Here is an 18,098-nt window from a genome sequence, read left to right on the forward strand (position 1 = left end):
TCTCGTATGTCTTTGATTAATAGCCAGAGAAACAAGGGTACAAAAATAGAAAATAAATATTAATTTCCATAAAAAAAAATGAATTCAACTGAATACAGCCCTTTTCTTCCTATCTACTTGTGCCACTTACATTCCATGTTAATGTAACTTATTGAATACTATTGGTTAACTGGTAAATTAAAGTATTCTACTTGCCCAAACAAAGAAAATGCAAATACAAGGGGATTAAACACTTAGAGATTACCTGTCCACTTGCAACAATAACAGGATCCGTCATTATCTCAAGTGTGATCGGGCAAAGGAACTCGTGAGGGATAATCAAAGATGTGCACTTCTCAAGCATTTTAGGCATTACAGGATCTTCAAGAACATTTGTGACTTCCATGCCTGCAACTTGTTTGAATTTGTTAAGAAGATCAATGATCTTTTGGGTAGTCTCTGCATTTTGCCTTCCTCTTTCTCTAACGAGGTTCCTCACAGCTATTGTCTCTATCTTAAGGTCCTCAATGGTATGCAGCGCCAGTTTATTTGCTAATCGTTCTATTATGGCACTGTCAGCATTCCGGTCATCCGTTTTAGAAAACACCACCATCATATCCATTGCTAGTTCTATGTCCTGTGTATCCGTTCGCTTCCTTGCTCTTCTAAGTTGCACGCTCATTAGCTCAATCTGAACCACAGCATAAGCACAAGTTTTAGAAATTTGAAGTGAAGAACAATATTATCTCACACAATGTTAAAAGAACTGGCTTAGATTATATAAACTTATGATCTACATCATTGCAATCAAACTACTTTGTTAAATCTCTTCAAACCCTTTCATGTCTTTGTATCTCTCAATTACATTTCAGTTCCCAACATTGAAAGCCTGTAAGGGCCTACAGAAGAAAAACAGGGGAAAAGAAGAAAGAAAAACCTTGACAATGCAAATATTCTGAACAGATGATCCTACATACTTCGAATCATTTATGTAGTTTTTTCAAGATTTTAGCGAAAGTATTAATTGAAAACACAAATAATAGAAAATAAATTAACTTTTTCTATGTAAAATACATTCCATTGCCTTGTACAGAGTTCAGAACAGACGACAGATGAGCTACTTTTAAAATCATAACTAGTAGCCTATAAGCTATATGGCTAATTCTTCGAGAAGACCAAAGGCTCATAATTTCTCACCAAGCCAACAAAGATAAGAACGAGATGCATGCTATTACTTGACAGAATATAATTTCATATTTGGAAAAAAAGGGCGATGCTGATAGAAAATACCTGCTCTTTCATTTCATCCGAGACCTCAAGCGCCTCGCTAGGGAAACCATCCAAAGCTTGACTAAATTTTTCATAGACGGCATAAAATTTGACTGTGACCGCCTCGCTTTCCAATGCCTAAATTGACAGCAAACCAGAATATATGAAAAAAATAACAGGAGAGAAAAAGGATCCCAATTATCTTGTTTACACCTTATATGAAAGAAGATTCTCAAAAAGTTTCAAAGTCCTAACCAGATAGATCTTGCTACCCTCATTGCAGGTTTTCAATAATTTCTTTGCCATGAGAAAAGCCTTCTTCAAATTGCACAACCAAGCAACACCAGCCTCCGGAAGCGGCTTTTCGAGGTCCCTGATCTCTTCAAAAAGCGGCAACAAGACCTTCATGCGCCTAACAATACCGCAGCATTCTTTCCTCTGCGTCCTTCGGTAATCTCCAAACCGAGCCACTGATTCAACCACCCCCACTAGTTCTTCAACCACATCCAACTTGTCCGGTTGGTTCGAAGCGCCAAGCACGTTACCTTCCTCTACAATTTCCACTACCCCTCCTTCTCCCTCCTTTCGCTTTGCATCCATTGTCATGGATCTACAGCCAATGGACAACCCGGAAAGCTAGGGTTTCTGGGGTTTTTATATCAAGTACTCTGCCACTGAAGTAGATGTTCTAATTATTTTCCTTCCTTTCTACCACAGCATAATAATGGCCGTGGTCAGGAAGGTTGAGGGAAAGAGAAACGAGAAGAGAAAGAAAACCCTAACCCTAATATCCAGTGTGTAATTACAGGGCAGCGGTGCTTCTTTGGTGGGTGGTAAAGAAGGTTTTCGCGGGCTTTTCGGGTTTCTGTTCTTTTCGTGAGGAAATGCTTTCCGCGGAGCCTAAAATAGAAACCAACTTTTTTGAAAGGTTGTTAGCTAGTCTCGTTCCAACGGCTAGATAGTTCTGAGTAAATATGAGGCACTGAATCGTTAAAATTATTAAAGGATAATCCCTCGACACGTGAGACCAGTGTTAAAAATATAATTCACATTATTAAATTTATTTCTTTTTGTTAGGTTAGATTTTTGAGCAGTTTTAAATTACTTAAATAAAATATTACTCCATACTAACGTTCACACAACATTTTAATATCTTCAAATTTCGGTGATCTTGCAATGCTTCGAACATGGGTAAGATACTTTTGGCATCGCATGGATTTTGATACGAGATAAGATGAAAAATCTATAAATAGTAATGAAATAATTTATAAATAGTAATGAAAAATCTATAAATAGTAATAAAATATTTTAATTCAAACCATTTCATTATTATTCACAAATTTCTTATCTCTTCTTATTTGCCAAACATCATAAAATATCTTAATTCAAATCATGCTATTAATATTCATAGATTTATTATCTCATCCAATTTCTCAAACATCTTCTATTATTAAACTAGTTAAATGTAAAAAAAAAATTATATTATCACGTCAGTATGTAGATCCAATTAATAAAGTGTTGAGTAGAATTCTCAATGTGTAATATATATCTCATGACAAAACATAAGAAAACTATGTTCTTCACTTAGCTTGTATAATTCATGTACTTAAAGTCTAGGCAAGTTTGGACATTATGAGAATTCTCAAAATTTCTCATAATTACATTCTCAAACATCACTTAAATACAAAACACATTTTAAATTCAAAATTTTCATTAATCACTATCTAATCATTATTCAAATTCAAAAATCAATACAACACAACGTTTACAAACTTTAAAATAAAAATTATATTCAAACAATTTTTTAATTTTATAATATTTTTATTCAACTTTTTATCTCTGATCATTTTCTGAAATCTAAGAAAACCATTTCACTCAAACCATTTCACTATTATTAACAAAATCTTGAAGAATTCCAAGTGTTCAAAGATGCCATTTATATCCTTCCAACATGTTCACCCAGGCAAAATATTTGTTGTATCAAATATATGGTTCCAGCCAAGGAACATGGGGGAGTGGATGGAACTATTCAAAGAAGGCAGAGAGCTAGGCTTAATGCATGGGTTGACAAGTAGTTACATAGAATAACCAAATTATCTGCAACCATATGATCAGATGGATTGGGTTTTGTTTAATTAATTTGTGGAGTTGAAATCATGACCATTTGGAATTGCAATTTCAAGCATTGTGATTGTATTTAAGCAGGTGATCATGAAGATAATCCATAGAAAAAACAACACTTTGAAATCCCAAGTACTGCTAATGATTTCAACAATTTAATTACTCATGCATGCATGCATTTTGGTTCAATTAGAACTAATTTCTCCTCCCGGACGTGGAAATTATGGGCATGCAAATTAACAAAAGGATATATCGCTTTTTTTTTTTTTGACATCCGATATATCGCTTTTATTACGATCCTACCGGCCTTAAATATGGTACTGATGTGTGAGGGTGATACGAAAGTTTGAAAGCACATGACATGCGAAGGTAGCCGTTAAGGCGGACACGTGACAACGCAACTTTTCATCTGGGAGATCCGACGGCAACGATTCACTAGCCGTTATATTTAAAAATGGTATAGAGGACCAATGTCCGGACATATCCGCTGTTTCGGTCACAATTTCCCTCATGCGGTTCGTCCCTTTTTCCTCTAAAAGTTATTTTTCCTTTGTATTAACCCTTAAAAAGCTGAAGGGAGAGGGGGAGGGAGAGAGAGAGAGAGAGATCCTTCCGTGTCTCAATGGAGTTTTCTGAATAGTCTCTCTCTGTTTTTTTTTTTTTTTGAGTTTCAAGAAAGATCGTATTACGGCCAGAAAGGTGTACCATGATCATGATTTGGGATGTCTTCTGCTGGAAAGGTAATCCGTGAAGTTCTTGGTCTTTGTTATTGGTGTTTGCAATTTATGACCTGGTTATTGCTTTTTATCTCAGTTCTTGAGCGGTTTCTTTTCCCTTTCTTTTATTTGGTTTTCGATCGAGGGGCTTCAGTGCTCTTTTTCCTAACTCTGCGATTGGTGATTGGCATTATGGTCTGTGATTGTGATTGGATTCTGATTTTTTGTTATGGTGATTGCTCTTTTTATTAATAGAGAAATGGTTGGATCAGACGAGAACAATTCGGGCGTGATCGGACTCTCAAATCTTCAAGGTACTTGACCCAGATTTGATTTTAAAATTTACAAGTTTACACTGGAAACCCTGGTTTGATTTGTTTTTGCGTTTTTAACATGTGGAAATTAGAAGTTGGATTTCGTGCTGGAGGTGGAAAATGGGGTTTGGGCGTTGGACACAACCGGCGAGCGCTGAGCAGCATTGACCGGAATATAGTAGGAGCGCCTTCTTATCCTTGTGCTGTCAACAAAAATGTCTTTTCAGAGTAGGTTCTCATTCCCTAATGCATTTATGGTTGCTGTAAACTCGAATAAATGTCGTCTTTTGGTTACTTTACATGGTCGATCAATTCAATTTAAGTAGGTATTAGATGGAGGGGTGTCCACGTGGGGTTGACCCCCTACTGCTTGTAACGTATGGCTTGCGTTATTGTCGTTTCACAACACAATTGAAGGCTGGCCAGCCGTGCAGAAGAGGACCTCCTCAATTGTGTTTTTGGCACCATTTGAAAAATAAAAAAAGATTCTTTCTTTTTGTTCTCTCTTGATAAAATACTTAGACTGTAGATTGATTAAGTGTTACTCTAGTTCCATACTACGTAGTACACTTTCACCACTAAGAGAAAACGCTTGGAGTTTAGCAATCTGGAAAAATTTGTGGAGCAATTCTTTAAGCTGAGCTTGAGGTACTTTTCCGCTGTGCATTCTAACATTGGTACCAGAGATAGGTTTTTTTTTTGAATTGCTTCCAGTTTATTTTTTTTTTCTCGCATATGCTTGAGATTTGTATGGTGTATTTTTTTTTCATCCTCTTTTTTTTATCTGTTTAAAAAAAAAAAAAGGGCGCACTAGGTGGTGTGCGCAGCACCACCGAGGCGCTGTGCGCAGCACCATCGTGGTGCAGCGCGCACCACTGCGGTGCAGCGCCCACCAGCGAGGTGCTGTGCTCACCACAGCGGCGCTGCGCCCACCACCGCGGTGCAACGCGCACCACCGCGGTGCAGCGCCCACCAGCGAGGTGCAGCGCGCTGCACGCACCAATGAGGTGGTCGGCAGCACCCTACTGCTTGGACCGATCACTTCCGCCGCCTGCGGTGCTGCGTGGGAGGCTCCAGGGCGTGCTGCTGTGGAACGGCTACTGTTCACGTGAACAGTAGCCGATGGAGGAAAAAGAGTGTGGGCCTCATGGCCCGGCCCAATGTTTTTTTTTGGGCTTGGCCCAATGTTTTTTTTTGGGCCATTCGGCCCTTCAGTGTTTTTTTAAAAAAAAAAAAGAAAACTGGGCAATTTTTTTTAAAAGCTCAACTTTATCAAGCCCATTTTTTTTTAACAAAAAATAAAAAGGAGGGGATGAAATTTGCATGACTAATATATGGTAAGATATATTGTTATATTACATGTGATTTTTTATTTAATGTTTTAGATTAAATTTGATCACATGTGAATATATAGTTATATTCATGCTATTTTTTTTATTCCATTATGTTATATTACATGTGATCTTTTATTTAATTTGTTATATTAAATGTGATTACATGTATATGTGAATTGAACATGTGGATATGTGATTATTTTATCATCTATGAATGTTAGGCTTGAATGTTTATACATTAGTTTTTATTGATAAAATAGAAAATTTTCACTAAGTAGTCTTAGTTAGAATTGTCAATGTAAATGATAAACTGAAAAAAAAATTGCAGTGACCCCAGTAAGAATTGTAAATGCACTGATGGAACAAGAAAAATGGACTGTAATGGTATTATATGAACCATCTTTGTAGACTGGCCCAACAGGTTACTGTGGTTGGAGTAGCTGTCCTTGTAGACTGGCCCAAAAGGTTACTGCGATTTTAGTAGGTTATGTCTTTACATGTGACTAGGACTAGACAACTACTTAAGATAGTGCGAGTATGGTTGAGATTTATGATTAATTCTCCCATATTTTTTTTGAATTTGCGCGGGAATTAGGTTAGAAATTTAACAATTGGATATTGTGGCGCAAGAGATGATTCTGAAGCCTAGCGATTTTTCGATCTTGCGACATGTCTAAATTATTTTTTTTCTAACTTGGATGGATGCGGCAGATTTCTTAGGTGTGTGTGTAATATCCCTTCTTTGTGTATTGTAGTGAAATGACATCCAAGAGTATAGTTGCCAATTTAAACAAAGGGGAGAAATTGGATGGGGAGAACTACGACATTTGGCATCGCAAGATCCAATATGTTTTAGATGAGCAAGAGGTCTTGGAGGCCTTATCTCACTCTCTTACTCAGCCCGGGGAAGGGACCTCGGAACAACACAAAATAGATCAACTAGCCTATACTCAATGGGCTAAGAAAAGTCGGTGCGCGCGCATAATAATGTTAAGCAGCATGCACAATGATCTAATGTGTGAGTTCAGATCTATGACACTGCCCAAAGCATGTGGGAGGCTTTGAAATTGAATTTTGGTGGAACTTCAGCTACTAGGTTGCGTGGGTTAACCATGAGGTTTGACTCCTATAAGATGCGCTCTGACCACACGATGAAGCAGCATCTTAGGGCTATGTCAACCATGATCCGCGAACTTAAGTCGGCAGGAAACAACCCGACTGATGAACAGCAAGTCCAGGCAGTGATAAGATCACTGCCGAATTCTTGGGAGAATATGAGCCAGAACCTGACGTATAACGAGAATATCAAAGACATTGATGATGTCACGCGTCACTTGGAATTGGAGGCTGAGCGCCTAGAGGCTGCCAAGCCCAATCACACGGCCTATGTGGCTGATTCTGGTTCGCGTAAGGCATCAAGGCCTAAGCACAAGAAGTCCAAGAATGGGGTAGCTGCTGGACAAATTAAGAAGGTGTCAGGAACTTCTCAGCGCAGCAAGAGGGGCAAGCGCAGGAAGAACAAGTCGAAATTAGAGTGCTTCAACTGTGGAAAGAATGGCCACTTCGCTCGTGACTGCATTGAGCCGAAGAAGGTACACTCTGACTTTTCTCGCATTGTTTTTGTAACTAGCCATGTGATGGTTGCTCACTCCTATCCTGTGTGGACTGTTGATTCAGGAGCGACCGAACACATAGCGCGAGACAGAGTCAGATTTGTTGAGTATCGCCGGATTCCAACTGGGAGTCGTGATATCAAGGTGGGGGTACTGGGACTTGGTACCTACAAGATGGACTTGCGGGGTGGCCGCACTATTTTCCTTCACATTGTGCTATACGCTCCCGAGATCCGACGAAACTTACTTTCTGTAGTTACTTTATTAAGACTTGGTTTTCAAATTGTATTTGAAAACAATTATGTTTCTTTTCATTTGGGCCATGTGTTTTTATGGCAATGCTTTTCTTCAAGACGGTTTTATGATTTTGAATTTGGAGTATTCAAATATAAATGAGTCTATTGCTTTTCTTTCTACATCTGATAATTTGGATTCATATAAATGGCATGCTAGGCTTGGCCATATAAGGCAAGATAGAATGACTAGGTTAGCTAGAGAAGGCCTAATAGACAATCTCGCTAAGGTCATCTTGCCCACATGTGAACATTGTCTAATGGGAAAAGCTAGAGGCAATCGCTCGTGTGAGTGAGCCGATCTAAGCCTGTTGACATATCTTGTGTGTGTATTAAAAATAATACGATAAAGACAAGAACTGAATCATATTGTATTAATATCCCAAACGAAATGTTACATCTTTATGTCATTTGAAACACAAATTACATTTATAGTCTACGCAGTCCTAGATTCCTAACATGAGCCTCAAAGACATCTCTTGCAATAGGCTTCGTTAAGGGATCAGCAACCATGCGACTCGTAGAAAGATGTTTCAGAACCACTTCCTTTTGCGCTATCATGTCTCTGATGTAGTGATATCTGATATCTATGTGTTTGGTTCTTCCATGATACTTTGAGTCCTTAGCATATGCGAGAGCTGCCATGCTATCGCAAAATATTGTCACCGGATCTGATGTATGGCACGCAAACGAAGAACATGCTGCAGAACATGCTATGTATTCTGCCTCCGTAACCAAACAGCTTCTTGAACTGCTGCAGAACATGCTATGTATTCTGCCTCCGTGGTGGATAACGCTATACAGGGTTGTTTCTTGCTGCTCCATGTAATGGCGCCTTGGTTGAGCAGAAAGACATACCCAGTGGTTGATTTGCGCTCTCATCTAGGTCGCTGCCCCAATCGGCATCACTGTAACCTCTTAGCTGCAAATATGAACCCTGATAGCACAGCACATAGTCCGCAGTTCCCTTGAGATATCGCATAATCCTTTTGACCGCTTTCCAGTGAGCTAGTCCGGGGTTTGATTGGAATCTACTCACTAAGCCAACTGCATAGCATATGTCAGGCCGAGTACATATCATTGCGTACATCAGACTACCCACAGCATTAGCATAAGGGACACGAGCCATCTTTTCTTTTTCTTTTTGAGTCTTAGGACACATCATTTTAGACAAGTTCTCGCTCCTTGCAACAGGGGTGTCAATGGGTTTACATCCATTCATTAGGAAGCGCTCGAGGACTTTCTTTATGTAAGTCTGTTGAGACAAACACAAAAGTCTCTTTGAGCAATCTCTGTAGATCTTAACTCCCAGAATGTATTCTGCTTCACCCATATCCTTCATCTCAAAATTGAAGGATAACCACTCTTTTGTGGCGACTATCAACCATTTATTATTTCCAGCTAGTAGTATGTCGTCAACATATAATGACAACATAATGAAACTCTTCTTAGATCTTTTGACATAAACACAATGATCCTCTGTGATCATCGTAAACCCATTCGAGAGAATGACTCGATGGAATCTGAGGTACCATTGTCTAGATGATTGTTTTAGGCCATATATAGATCGTTTGAGCTTGCACACTTTGCGCTCTTGACCTTTGACCACAAAACCCGTTGGTTGATCCATATAGATCTCCTCATCTAGTTCTCCATTGAGAAATGCTGTCTCAACGTCCATCTGGTAGAGTTCCAAATCCATGTTTGCTACTATAGCTAGAATCAGGCGAATTGAGGCAAACCTCACCACTGATGAAAAAGTCTCCTCATAGTCTATACCTTCCTGTTGGGTATATCCTTTCGCCACTAAGCGAGCTTTGTACTTATCTATTGATCCATCCGACTTGCGTTTGACCTTAAGAACCCATTTGTTCCCAATAGTCTTACGCCCTATTGGTAGATCAACCAGATCTCAGACCTGGTTAGTCTTCATAGACTCAATCTCATCATTAAGAACTTTCATCCACTCATCTTTAGTAGAAGATGAGAGAGCCTCATAAATTGTCCTAGGCTCATCATCATCATGCGAAGCTACCATAAAAGCTTCCCCTTCAATCTCAAAACGACGACGGGGAATACTTTCACGTGTGCTTCTAAGCGGCTGAGGTTGTTGTAATTGATTGACAAGTGATGTACTCCCACTCGGATTCAAATAATTTGTAGGAGCTTGAAGAATTTCTTCCTCATTCTCAACTAAATTCCTTAGAGCACTTTCCTCTTGTTCCACAATCTCATGAAGTTCTAAACTCCTATCAACCTCACCTCTACTTGGAAACTGATCTTCAATGAAATCCACATCTCGTGACTCAATCTCAGTCACACTTCCATCAGATTGTTCACCTATTAATACATACCCTTTAGAGTGTTCTGAGTACCTTATAAAGATACACTTCTTCCCTCTAGGGCCTAACTTCCCATACTTATGAGAAAGGTTGTGAACAAAACCCGTTGAACCCCATGGCCGCAAGTTACTCAAATTTGGTTTCTCGCCTGTCCATAATTCATATGGGGTGGAAGTTACTGATTTGGAGGGCACTCGGTTAAGAATGTAGACAGCAGTCAAAAGTGCATCCCCCTAAAAAGAAATTGGTAGGTTTGCTTGCGCCATCATTGACCTAACCATCTCAAGCAGTGTTCGATTTCTCCTTTCCGCCACGCCATTTTGCTGCGGCATACTCGGCATCGTCAACTGTCTTTTGATTCCTTTTTCATCACTGAGCCTTTTAAATTGCTCAGAGAGATATTCTCGTCCTCGGTCAGTTCTTAGAGCTTTTAAACTCTTGTCTAACTGATTCTCAACCATTCTTAGATATCGCCTAAAGCATTCCAATGCTTTCAGACTTATGGGAGATTAAGTAGACATGACCGTAACGTGAAAAATCATCTATAAATGTGATGAAGTAGACACCTCCGTGTCTTTCCCTCACACTCATTGGACCACAGATGTCTGAGTGGACTAATTGTAGTGGAAAAGATGCCCTTGTGGCTTTTCCAAACGGTTTTCTCTTAGCTTTTCCCATTAGACAATGTTCACATGTGGGCAAGATGACCTTAGCGAGATTGCCTATTAGGCCTTCTCTAGCTAACCTAGTCATTCTATCTTGCCCTATATGGCCAAGCCTAGCATGCCATTTATATGAATCCAAACTATCAGATGTAGAAAGAAAAGCAATAGACTCATTTATATTTGAATACTCCAAATTCAAAATCATAAAACCGTCTTGAAGAAAAGAATTGCCATAAAACACATGGCCCAAATGAAAAGAAACATAATTGTTTTCAAATGCAATTTGAAAACCAAGTCTTAATAAAGTGACTACAGAAAGTAAGTTTCGTCGGATTTCGGGAGCGTATAGCACATTATGAAGGAAAAGAGTGCGGCCACCCCGCAAGTCCAGCTTGTAGGTACCAAGTCCCAGTACCTCCACGCTAGCTCCATTCCCCACCTTGATATCACGACTCCTAGTTGGAATCCGGCGATACTCAACAAATCCGACTCTGTCTCGCGCTATGTGTTCGGTCTCTCCTGAATCAACAGTCCACACAGGATAGGAGTGAGCAACCATCACATGGCTAGTTACAAAAACAATGCGAGAAAAGTCAGAGTGTACCTTCTTCGGCTCAGTGCAGTCACGAGCGAAGTGGCCATTCTTTCCACAGTTGAAGCACTCTAATTTCGACTTGTTCTTCCCGCGCTTGCCCCTCTTGCTGCGCTGAGAAGTTCCTGACACCTTCTTAATTTGTCCAGCGGCTACCCCATTCTTGGACTTCTTGCGCTTAGGCCTTGATGCCTTACGCGAACCAGAATCAGCCACATAGGCCGTGTGATTGGGCTTGGCAGCCTCTAGGCGCTCAGCCTCCAATTCCAAGTGAAGCGAGACATCATCAAAGTCTTTGATATTCTCGTTATGCATCAGGTTCTGGCTCATATTCTCGTTATCACTGCCTGGACTTGCTGTTCATCAGTCAGGTTGTTTCCTGCCGACTTAAGTTCGCGGATCATGGTTGACATAGCCCTAAGATGCTGCTTCATCGTGTGGTCAGAGCGCATCTTATAGGAGTCAAACCTCATGGTTAACCCACGCAACCTAGTAGCTGAAGTTCCACCAAAATTCAATTTCAAAGCCTCCCACATGCTTTGGGTAGTGTCATAGATCTCGAACTCACACATTAGATCGTTGTGCATGCTGCTTAACATTATTATGCGCGCGCACCAACTTTTCTTAGCCCATTGAGTATAGGCTAGTTGATCTATTTTGTGTTGTTCCGAGGTCCCTTCCCCGGGCTGAGATAAGGCCTCCAAGACCTCTTGCTCATCTAAAACATATTGGATCTTGCGATGCCAAATGTCGTAGTTCTCCCCATCCAATTTCTCCCCTTTGTTTAAATCGGCAACTATACTCTTGGATGCCATTTCACTACAATACGCAAAGAATGGATATTACACACACACCTAAGAAATCTGCCGCGTCCATCCAAGTTAGAAAAAAAATAATTTAGACATGTCGCAAGATCGAAAAATCGCTAGGCTTCAGAATCATCTCTTGCGCCACAATATTCAATTATTAAATTTCTAACCTAATTCCCACGCAAATTCAAAAAAAATATGGGAGAATTAATCATAAATCTCAACCATACTCCCACTATCTTAAGCAGTCATCTAGTCCTAGTCACATGTAAAAACATAACCTACTAAAATCACAGTAACCTTTTGGGCCAGTCTACAAGGACAGCTACTCCAATCACAGTAACCTGTTAGGCCAACCTACAAAGATGGTTCATATAAGACCATTACAGTCCATTTTTCTTGTTCCATCAGTGCATTTATAGTTCTTACTGGGGTCACCGTGGTCTTTTGGCTATACAGTGCATTTACAGTTCTTACTGGGGTCACTGTAATTTTTTTTCAGTCTATCATTTACACTGACAATTCTAACTAAGACTACTTAGTGGGAATTTTTCTATTTTATCAATAAAGACTAATATATAAACATTCAAGCCTAACATTCATAGATGATAAAATAATCACATATCCACATGTTCAATTCACATATACATGTAATCACATTTAATATAACAAATTAAATAAAAGATCACATGTAATATAACATAATGGAATAAAAAAATAGCATGAATATAACTATATATTCACATGTGATCAAATTTAATCTAAAACATTAAATAAAAAATCACATGTAATATAACAATATATCTTAGCATATATTAAGTCATGCCAATTTCATCCCCTCCTTTTATTTTCTGTTAAAAAAATGGGCTTGATAAAGTTGGGCTTTTAAAAAAAATTGCCCGGTTTTTTTTTTAAAAAAAAAAAACACTAAAGGGCCGAATGGCCCAAAAAAAATTGGGCCAAGCCCAGCCCGAGACATAAAAAGAAAAAAAAAAAAAGGAGAGTGTGGGCCGAGCCATGAGGCCCAAGCCCATGGAAGTCAGATGACCATTAGGTCATCTTTTTCCTCCATTCGGCTACTGTTCACGTGAACAGTAGCCGTTCTGCAGCAGCACGCCGCTGCACCTCCGTGGTGCGCGCAGCACCTCTCTGGTGCGCGCTGCACCGCGGTGGTGCGTGCAGCACCTCGCTGGTGCGCGCTGCACCGCGCTGGTGCGCGCTGCACCACTGTGGTGCGCGCAGCACCTTGCGGTGGTGCGCGTAGCACCACTGCGTTGGTCATCTTCCTCTCGTTCTTCTCCTCCATCCCCTCCTTCTCGTCATCATCCTCCTTGTCTTCTTCTTCCTCCTCCTCCTCACCCTCTTCTCCATCTGTGGGGATTTGGTGAAGTGTGTGAGTGGGTGTGTGTACATTTGGTTATGGGTGCATATGGTTGTGGCAGTAAGTGTGCGAGCATGTGCAGGAGTGTGTGTTCGTGTGCATTTGGGTGGGTGACTGTGCGTGTGTGCGTGTGGTATTTGATTGAAACTGTATGTAACAGGAATTCAGCTTGGACATGTATAAGTTTAACAAGCGCATGTAAAGGTATTGTTTCTTACTTTTTAGCAATGCATACACATTTTCTCTCTCCATTTATCTTTATGAGTTATTTATTTGGTTGAAGGTGTATTTAGGAGAAACTCCAATTAGTTGTAATCCGACTCTAGAGTTACTTGTTTCAATACATGTACTACTTTGCCATGCAATTAATATTATTATTAATATTATTATTATTATTATTATTTATTACAGACAATATCTATGAGAGGAAACATATTTTTTTGGCCCTAACCCCTGTTTGCAAATATTTAGCCCTTGTTCCATTATATAAGAAGTTGTATGAATTTTACTCGAGCAGTCTTGTCCAACATTCTGATGGCTTCAATAAGATAATTTTTTCTTTTTTTATAAATGTTTACTTTTGTTAAAATGTTTTTTTTATTTATTTTTTATTTTTTATCTATGTTTCTCATTTTGTTTCTCTAATTGTTTTTATGTGCGTTATTGAGGCTCTTGGAGGAACTCTGATTAGTTGTATTGAGGCTCTAGAAATGTTTTTTTCAATACATGCGCTACTTTCAAGGCAATTATTATTTTTGTTTGTTTTCTACGTTTCAGATAATAGCAATTACAAAGAAAGTTTTGGCTATTTCCACCTTGTTTGTATAAATTTTGGCCTTAGTTCCATCATATAAAAAGTTGCAGTTAAATGCTTCTAACATTATGATGGCTTTAATAAGGTAGATTTTTTTTTTTTTTTTTATCAATGCTTATTTTTGTTATAATATTCTTTTTTAGTATAACCTACTTTCTACTTTAGTAATTATTCATGTTCTTAAAACTAAAAATTCTAAAATTTTCCTTCAGTTTTCTCATCTTCTCTCATTCTCCACAATTGTCGTCGTCTTCGTCGTCTTCATCATCATCATCTTCTACTTCTCCTTCTGCTTGTTCATATCCTCGTCGTTAGCCTCGTCCTACTCCTAGTCCTTGTCCTACTCCTACTTGTACTTCTACTCCTAATCCAACTCCAACTCCCATATAGCACTTCTCCTTTTGCAGTGGGCAGTCTCATTCAACATTCTAATGACTTTGATAATGTACAATATTTTTTTATCAATGTTTATTTTTGTTATAATGTTCTTTTTTTCATCAATGTTTCTCATTTTGTTTCTCAATTTCTCTTTATATGTGTTATTAATTGGGTTGAAACTATATCTTGGAGGAACTCTGATTAATTGTATTGAGGCTCTAGAGATATTTTTTCTAATACATGCACTACTTGCCAGACAATTATTATTTTTGTTTGTTTTGTGCATTTCAGACAATATCTATTACAAGGAACGTTTTGGTCGTGGAAACCTTGTTTGTATATCTTTTTGCCTTAGTTCCATCATATAAAAAGGTGCATTAATTTTACAGGAGTTAATAATTGCTTCTAACATTATGATGGCTTTAATAAGGAATAATTTTTTTCACCAAAGCTTATTTTTGTTATAATGTTCTTTTTTAGTATAACGTACTTTCTACTTCAATAATTATTCATGTTACTAGGGAATATTAATGTTCTTAAAACTAAAAATTCCAACTTTTTCCGTCATTTTTCTCATTTTCTCTCATTCTCCACAATCATCGTCGTTGTCTTCATCATCATCATCATCATCATCATCATCATCTTCTCCTTCTACTTCTTCTCGTCCTCGTTGTGAGATCTCTAGTTTTACTTATATTTTTAATCCTTATTTTTGAGGTGTTATATTGTTAATTTAATTATTGTGTTAATTAAAATATATTGTTGGTTATTTGTTTTGGATTTTATTTTATTGTTTTGTTAATTTATTTTAGAGTATGTTATTTAGATTATTTGTATTGTTTTTATTTTTGGGCTTGTGTTTATTTTTGGGCTTATTATTTGTGTTTTAATTCGTTGGGCCGTGTGTGTGTGTTGTTAGTTGAAGCCCAGCCGAACAAACCGGCCCAGCCCGTGGCCCGGCCCAGCCCGCGTGAACCCAGCCCTCACTAAACCAAACGGCGCCGTTTGGGTGAAGATGAAGCTAGGGCTTCATCTCTTCTCTTCTGCGCCGCCCCCTTCTATTTCTTCTTCTCCTTCTTCATTTCTTCTTCTTCTTCTTCCTGCGCGTAGCACGCAGCTGCTGCCGAACGGGACCCAGCCGTGAGCCACCTCCACCTTCATCTCCCTCTCTCGTGTCGATCGGCATGCACCCCGAAGTCTTGCTGTCAACCCGTGGCATCACACGGTTGCTTCTCCATCCGCAAGCTCCTCGGTGGCGATGGGCATGGCTTCCGTGAGTGCTGCCGTGCCACGCGTCCGCGAGAAGACTCCCATTTCTCCACGGCATGCTGCCGTTATTTCCTTCCTCCACCGTGCGACACGGGTGCCTTGCAAACCGCCCCTTTGGCCTATTTATAGGCTCGGTTTTCTTAAAGTTTTAAAGGGCGATTTGAGTTCTATTTAGCTTTCATTTCTTGGTAATTTTAGTGGTTTAAATCTGTGATTTTGTTGGGAATCCGAAAGCTTGAGGCTGCTTTTGGCCGTGCTTGGTGTTTGTTCTATTGAGGGATTTTGTTGGTTGTTTCCGTGAATCAAATCCGTGAGTGTGTGGGCTGTCGGGCACTGTGTTGCCGTGTACCATTGTTGCGCTGCCGCTTGTACAATTGTCCATTTCGTCATGTATGTAATTTTCTCTAGTAATATTATGTGTAATTTCTCAAGTTTATAAATAAACTGTATTTATTGGCTTTATAAATTGTTGTTTAATTGTAAAATTTGTTGGTTTGTTGGAAATATATTGTGTTTGTTGAAATATTGGGCTTTAAACGATGTTATGGAAAAATGGGCCTTGGGCCATTGGAATTATTGAGAATTTGTAATTTAATTAATTAAATACATATTTCAATGAACTGTTGAAAAGCATATTTATCGTTTTATTAAATTGTGCGGTGATGTCACGAAGTCTGTTGGATATTGATACTGTTGCGTGGATGCGTGTGTTTCACGACCCCAAGCCGAGATGGGCATTATCTCGGTGGAGCTTCTCTGGTCACTCGGGAGCGTAACAGACTGATGTGACGTCCCCTGAGTTGTCGCAGGGCGACAACGGGAACGGACGAGACGGTAACGCTCCCGTACCGATTCCATGACCTTTGGCTGGCGAGGTTAGAGGATGATCAGCTACGTACGCGCTAAGCGCGGAACTGAGCATCACTCGTTACGAAGTCTCATGCACGGACGTTACCCGTGATGTGACGAAGAGAGCCAGGTCGTGCGGATGGTCCCTAGGGGAGACCGTGGCGCATGCTTAATGACTAATAATTTTGATTGGACCAAAATGGGATTTTTGGTGTAAGTGACTAAAAAGTGTATTTTGGGAATAAATATATATATTTGGTATTATTGTGAATTATGTGCGTTTGGGAACGCGTGTTACTTCTTATATCTCCTAAATGTAATTTTCGTTAATTATGTACTGAGATGTCATAATCTCATGGTGGTGTTTTACCCTACGGTTCCGTTTTATGGTTCCGTAGAATCTGACGCAGAGCCTGAGTATGAACCCGAGGAATCAGCTCCGCCAGAGGGTTGACTTGCTGAGTTACTGTTCAGTGTTATGGGATTTGTTTCCCCTATGTTATTTTCTGTATTTACTTTATCTGTCGGATGACTGTTTAATCCTTGTAAAGTTATGTTATATGTTTTAAAAACAAATTCTGGTACTGAATAAAGAAAGACTTTTTATTTTTCCGCTGCGTATATTATTTTGTACACTTATTGCATGTTGTACACACTCTGAGCACTGGTCGATGGGGTGCGTGATCCGTGTGATCATCATCCCGGTGTCACGAACTCCACTAAAATAACACGTGGGAGTCGAGGGCGCCACAGGTGGTATCAGAGCGGTCTGGCTCTGGGTAACACCGTTTAAATACCTAGGTGCAGTACCAGAAAATTTTATTGCATATTTTAATTGATTTATTATAAATATCGAGTTTTAAAAATATACGTTTTTATTAGAAGGATGGACCGATCTGGAATACCACATCCGGAACCTGAGAATGACTTGACTCATGCTGATGTGAATTTTGCTATGGCTAGAGCCTTGACCCGTATGACAGAATTTCTCCAACAAAATTATCAGCCGCAAAAAGAGCAACAAAATGGTTGTCCGTATGAACGCTTTTTAGCTCATAGGACTCCTGCGTTTTCCGGACAAGAGGATCCACTTCGTGCTGGGAGATGGATTAGTGATCTCGAAAAGACATTCGAGATATGTGGGTGCATTGAAACTCAGAAAGTTTTATATGCAAGTTACCTGTTGCAAGGTGATGCAACTGCCTGGTGGGAAACCAAGCGAGAACTTCTGGAAATGGAGTTAGGATCTATTGCAGCGGTATCTTGGGTACGTTTTAAAAGGGAATTTAATGACCGGTTTTTCCCGAACACTATGAGGAAGCAGAAGGCCCGGGAGTTTAATAATTTAGTGCAAGGGGAG

At 39.4% G+C, this 18,098-nt stretch overlaps 1 protein-coding gene and 1 long non-coding RNA gene across 2 annotated transcripts; one reads left to right on the forward strand and one right to left on the reverse strand.

Moving 5' to 3' along the window:
- Window positions 1–187: 187 nt before the first annotated feature.
- Window positions 188–2,037, reverse strand: LOC118348214 (U-box domain-containing protein 15-like). The gene is made up of 3 exons (XM_035689243.1): window positions 1,504–2,037; window positions 1,270–1,386; window positions 188–670 (listed from the first exon to the last, which is right to left on the reverse strand). Exons 1-3 carry the CDS (start codon window positions 1,852–1,854, stop codon window positions 188–190), a joined length of 951 nt encoding a protein of 316 aa, XP_035545136.1. The 5' UTR covers window positions 1,855–2,037.
- A 1,841-nt stretch (window positions 2,038–3,878) lies between these two features.
- Window positions 3,879–4,841, forward strand: LOC109002936. The gene is made up of 3 exons (XR_001998073.2): window positions 3,879–4,109; window positions 4,341–4,399; window positions 4,492–4,841. It is a non-coding gene; the product is annotated as an uncharacterized LOC109002936 (long non-coding RNA).
- Window positions 4,842–18,098: the final 13,257 nt, after the last annotated feature.

Source organism: Juglans regia, chromosome 4 (assembly GCF_001411555.2).
Source record: "Juglans regia cultivar Chandler chromosome 4, Walnut 2.0, whole genome shotgun sequence".
NCBI lineage: Eukaryota > Viridiplantae > Streptophyta > Magnoliopsida > Fagales > Juglandaceae > Juglans > Juglans regia.

Coding starts and splice junctions, on each gene's coding strand:
- LOC118348214 (XM_035689243.1), bottom strand. CDS start 1,854: ATGACAATGGATGCAAAGCGAAAGGAGGGAGAAGGAGGGGTAGTGGAA. Junction 1,387..1,503: donor AGGGTAGCAAGATCTATCTG/GTTAGGACTTTG, acceptor CTGTCAATTTAG/GCATTGGAAAGCGAGGCGGT. Junction 671..1,269: donor CGGATGAAATGAAAGAGCAG/GTATTTTCTATC, acceptor GCTGTGGTTCAG/ATTGAGCTAATGAGCGTGCA.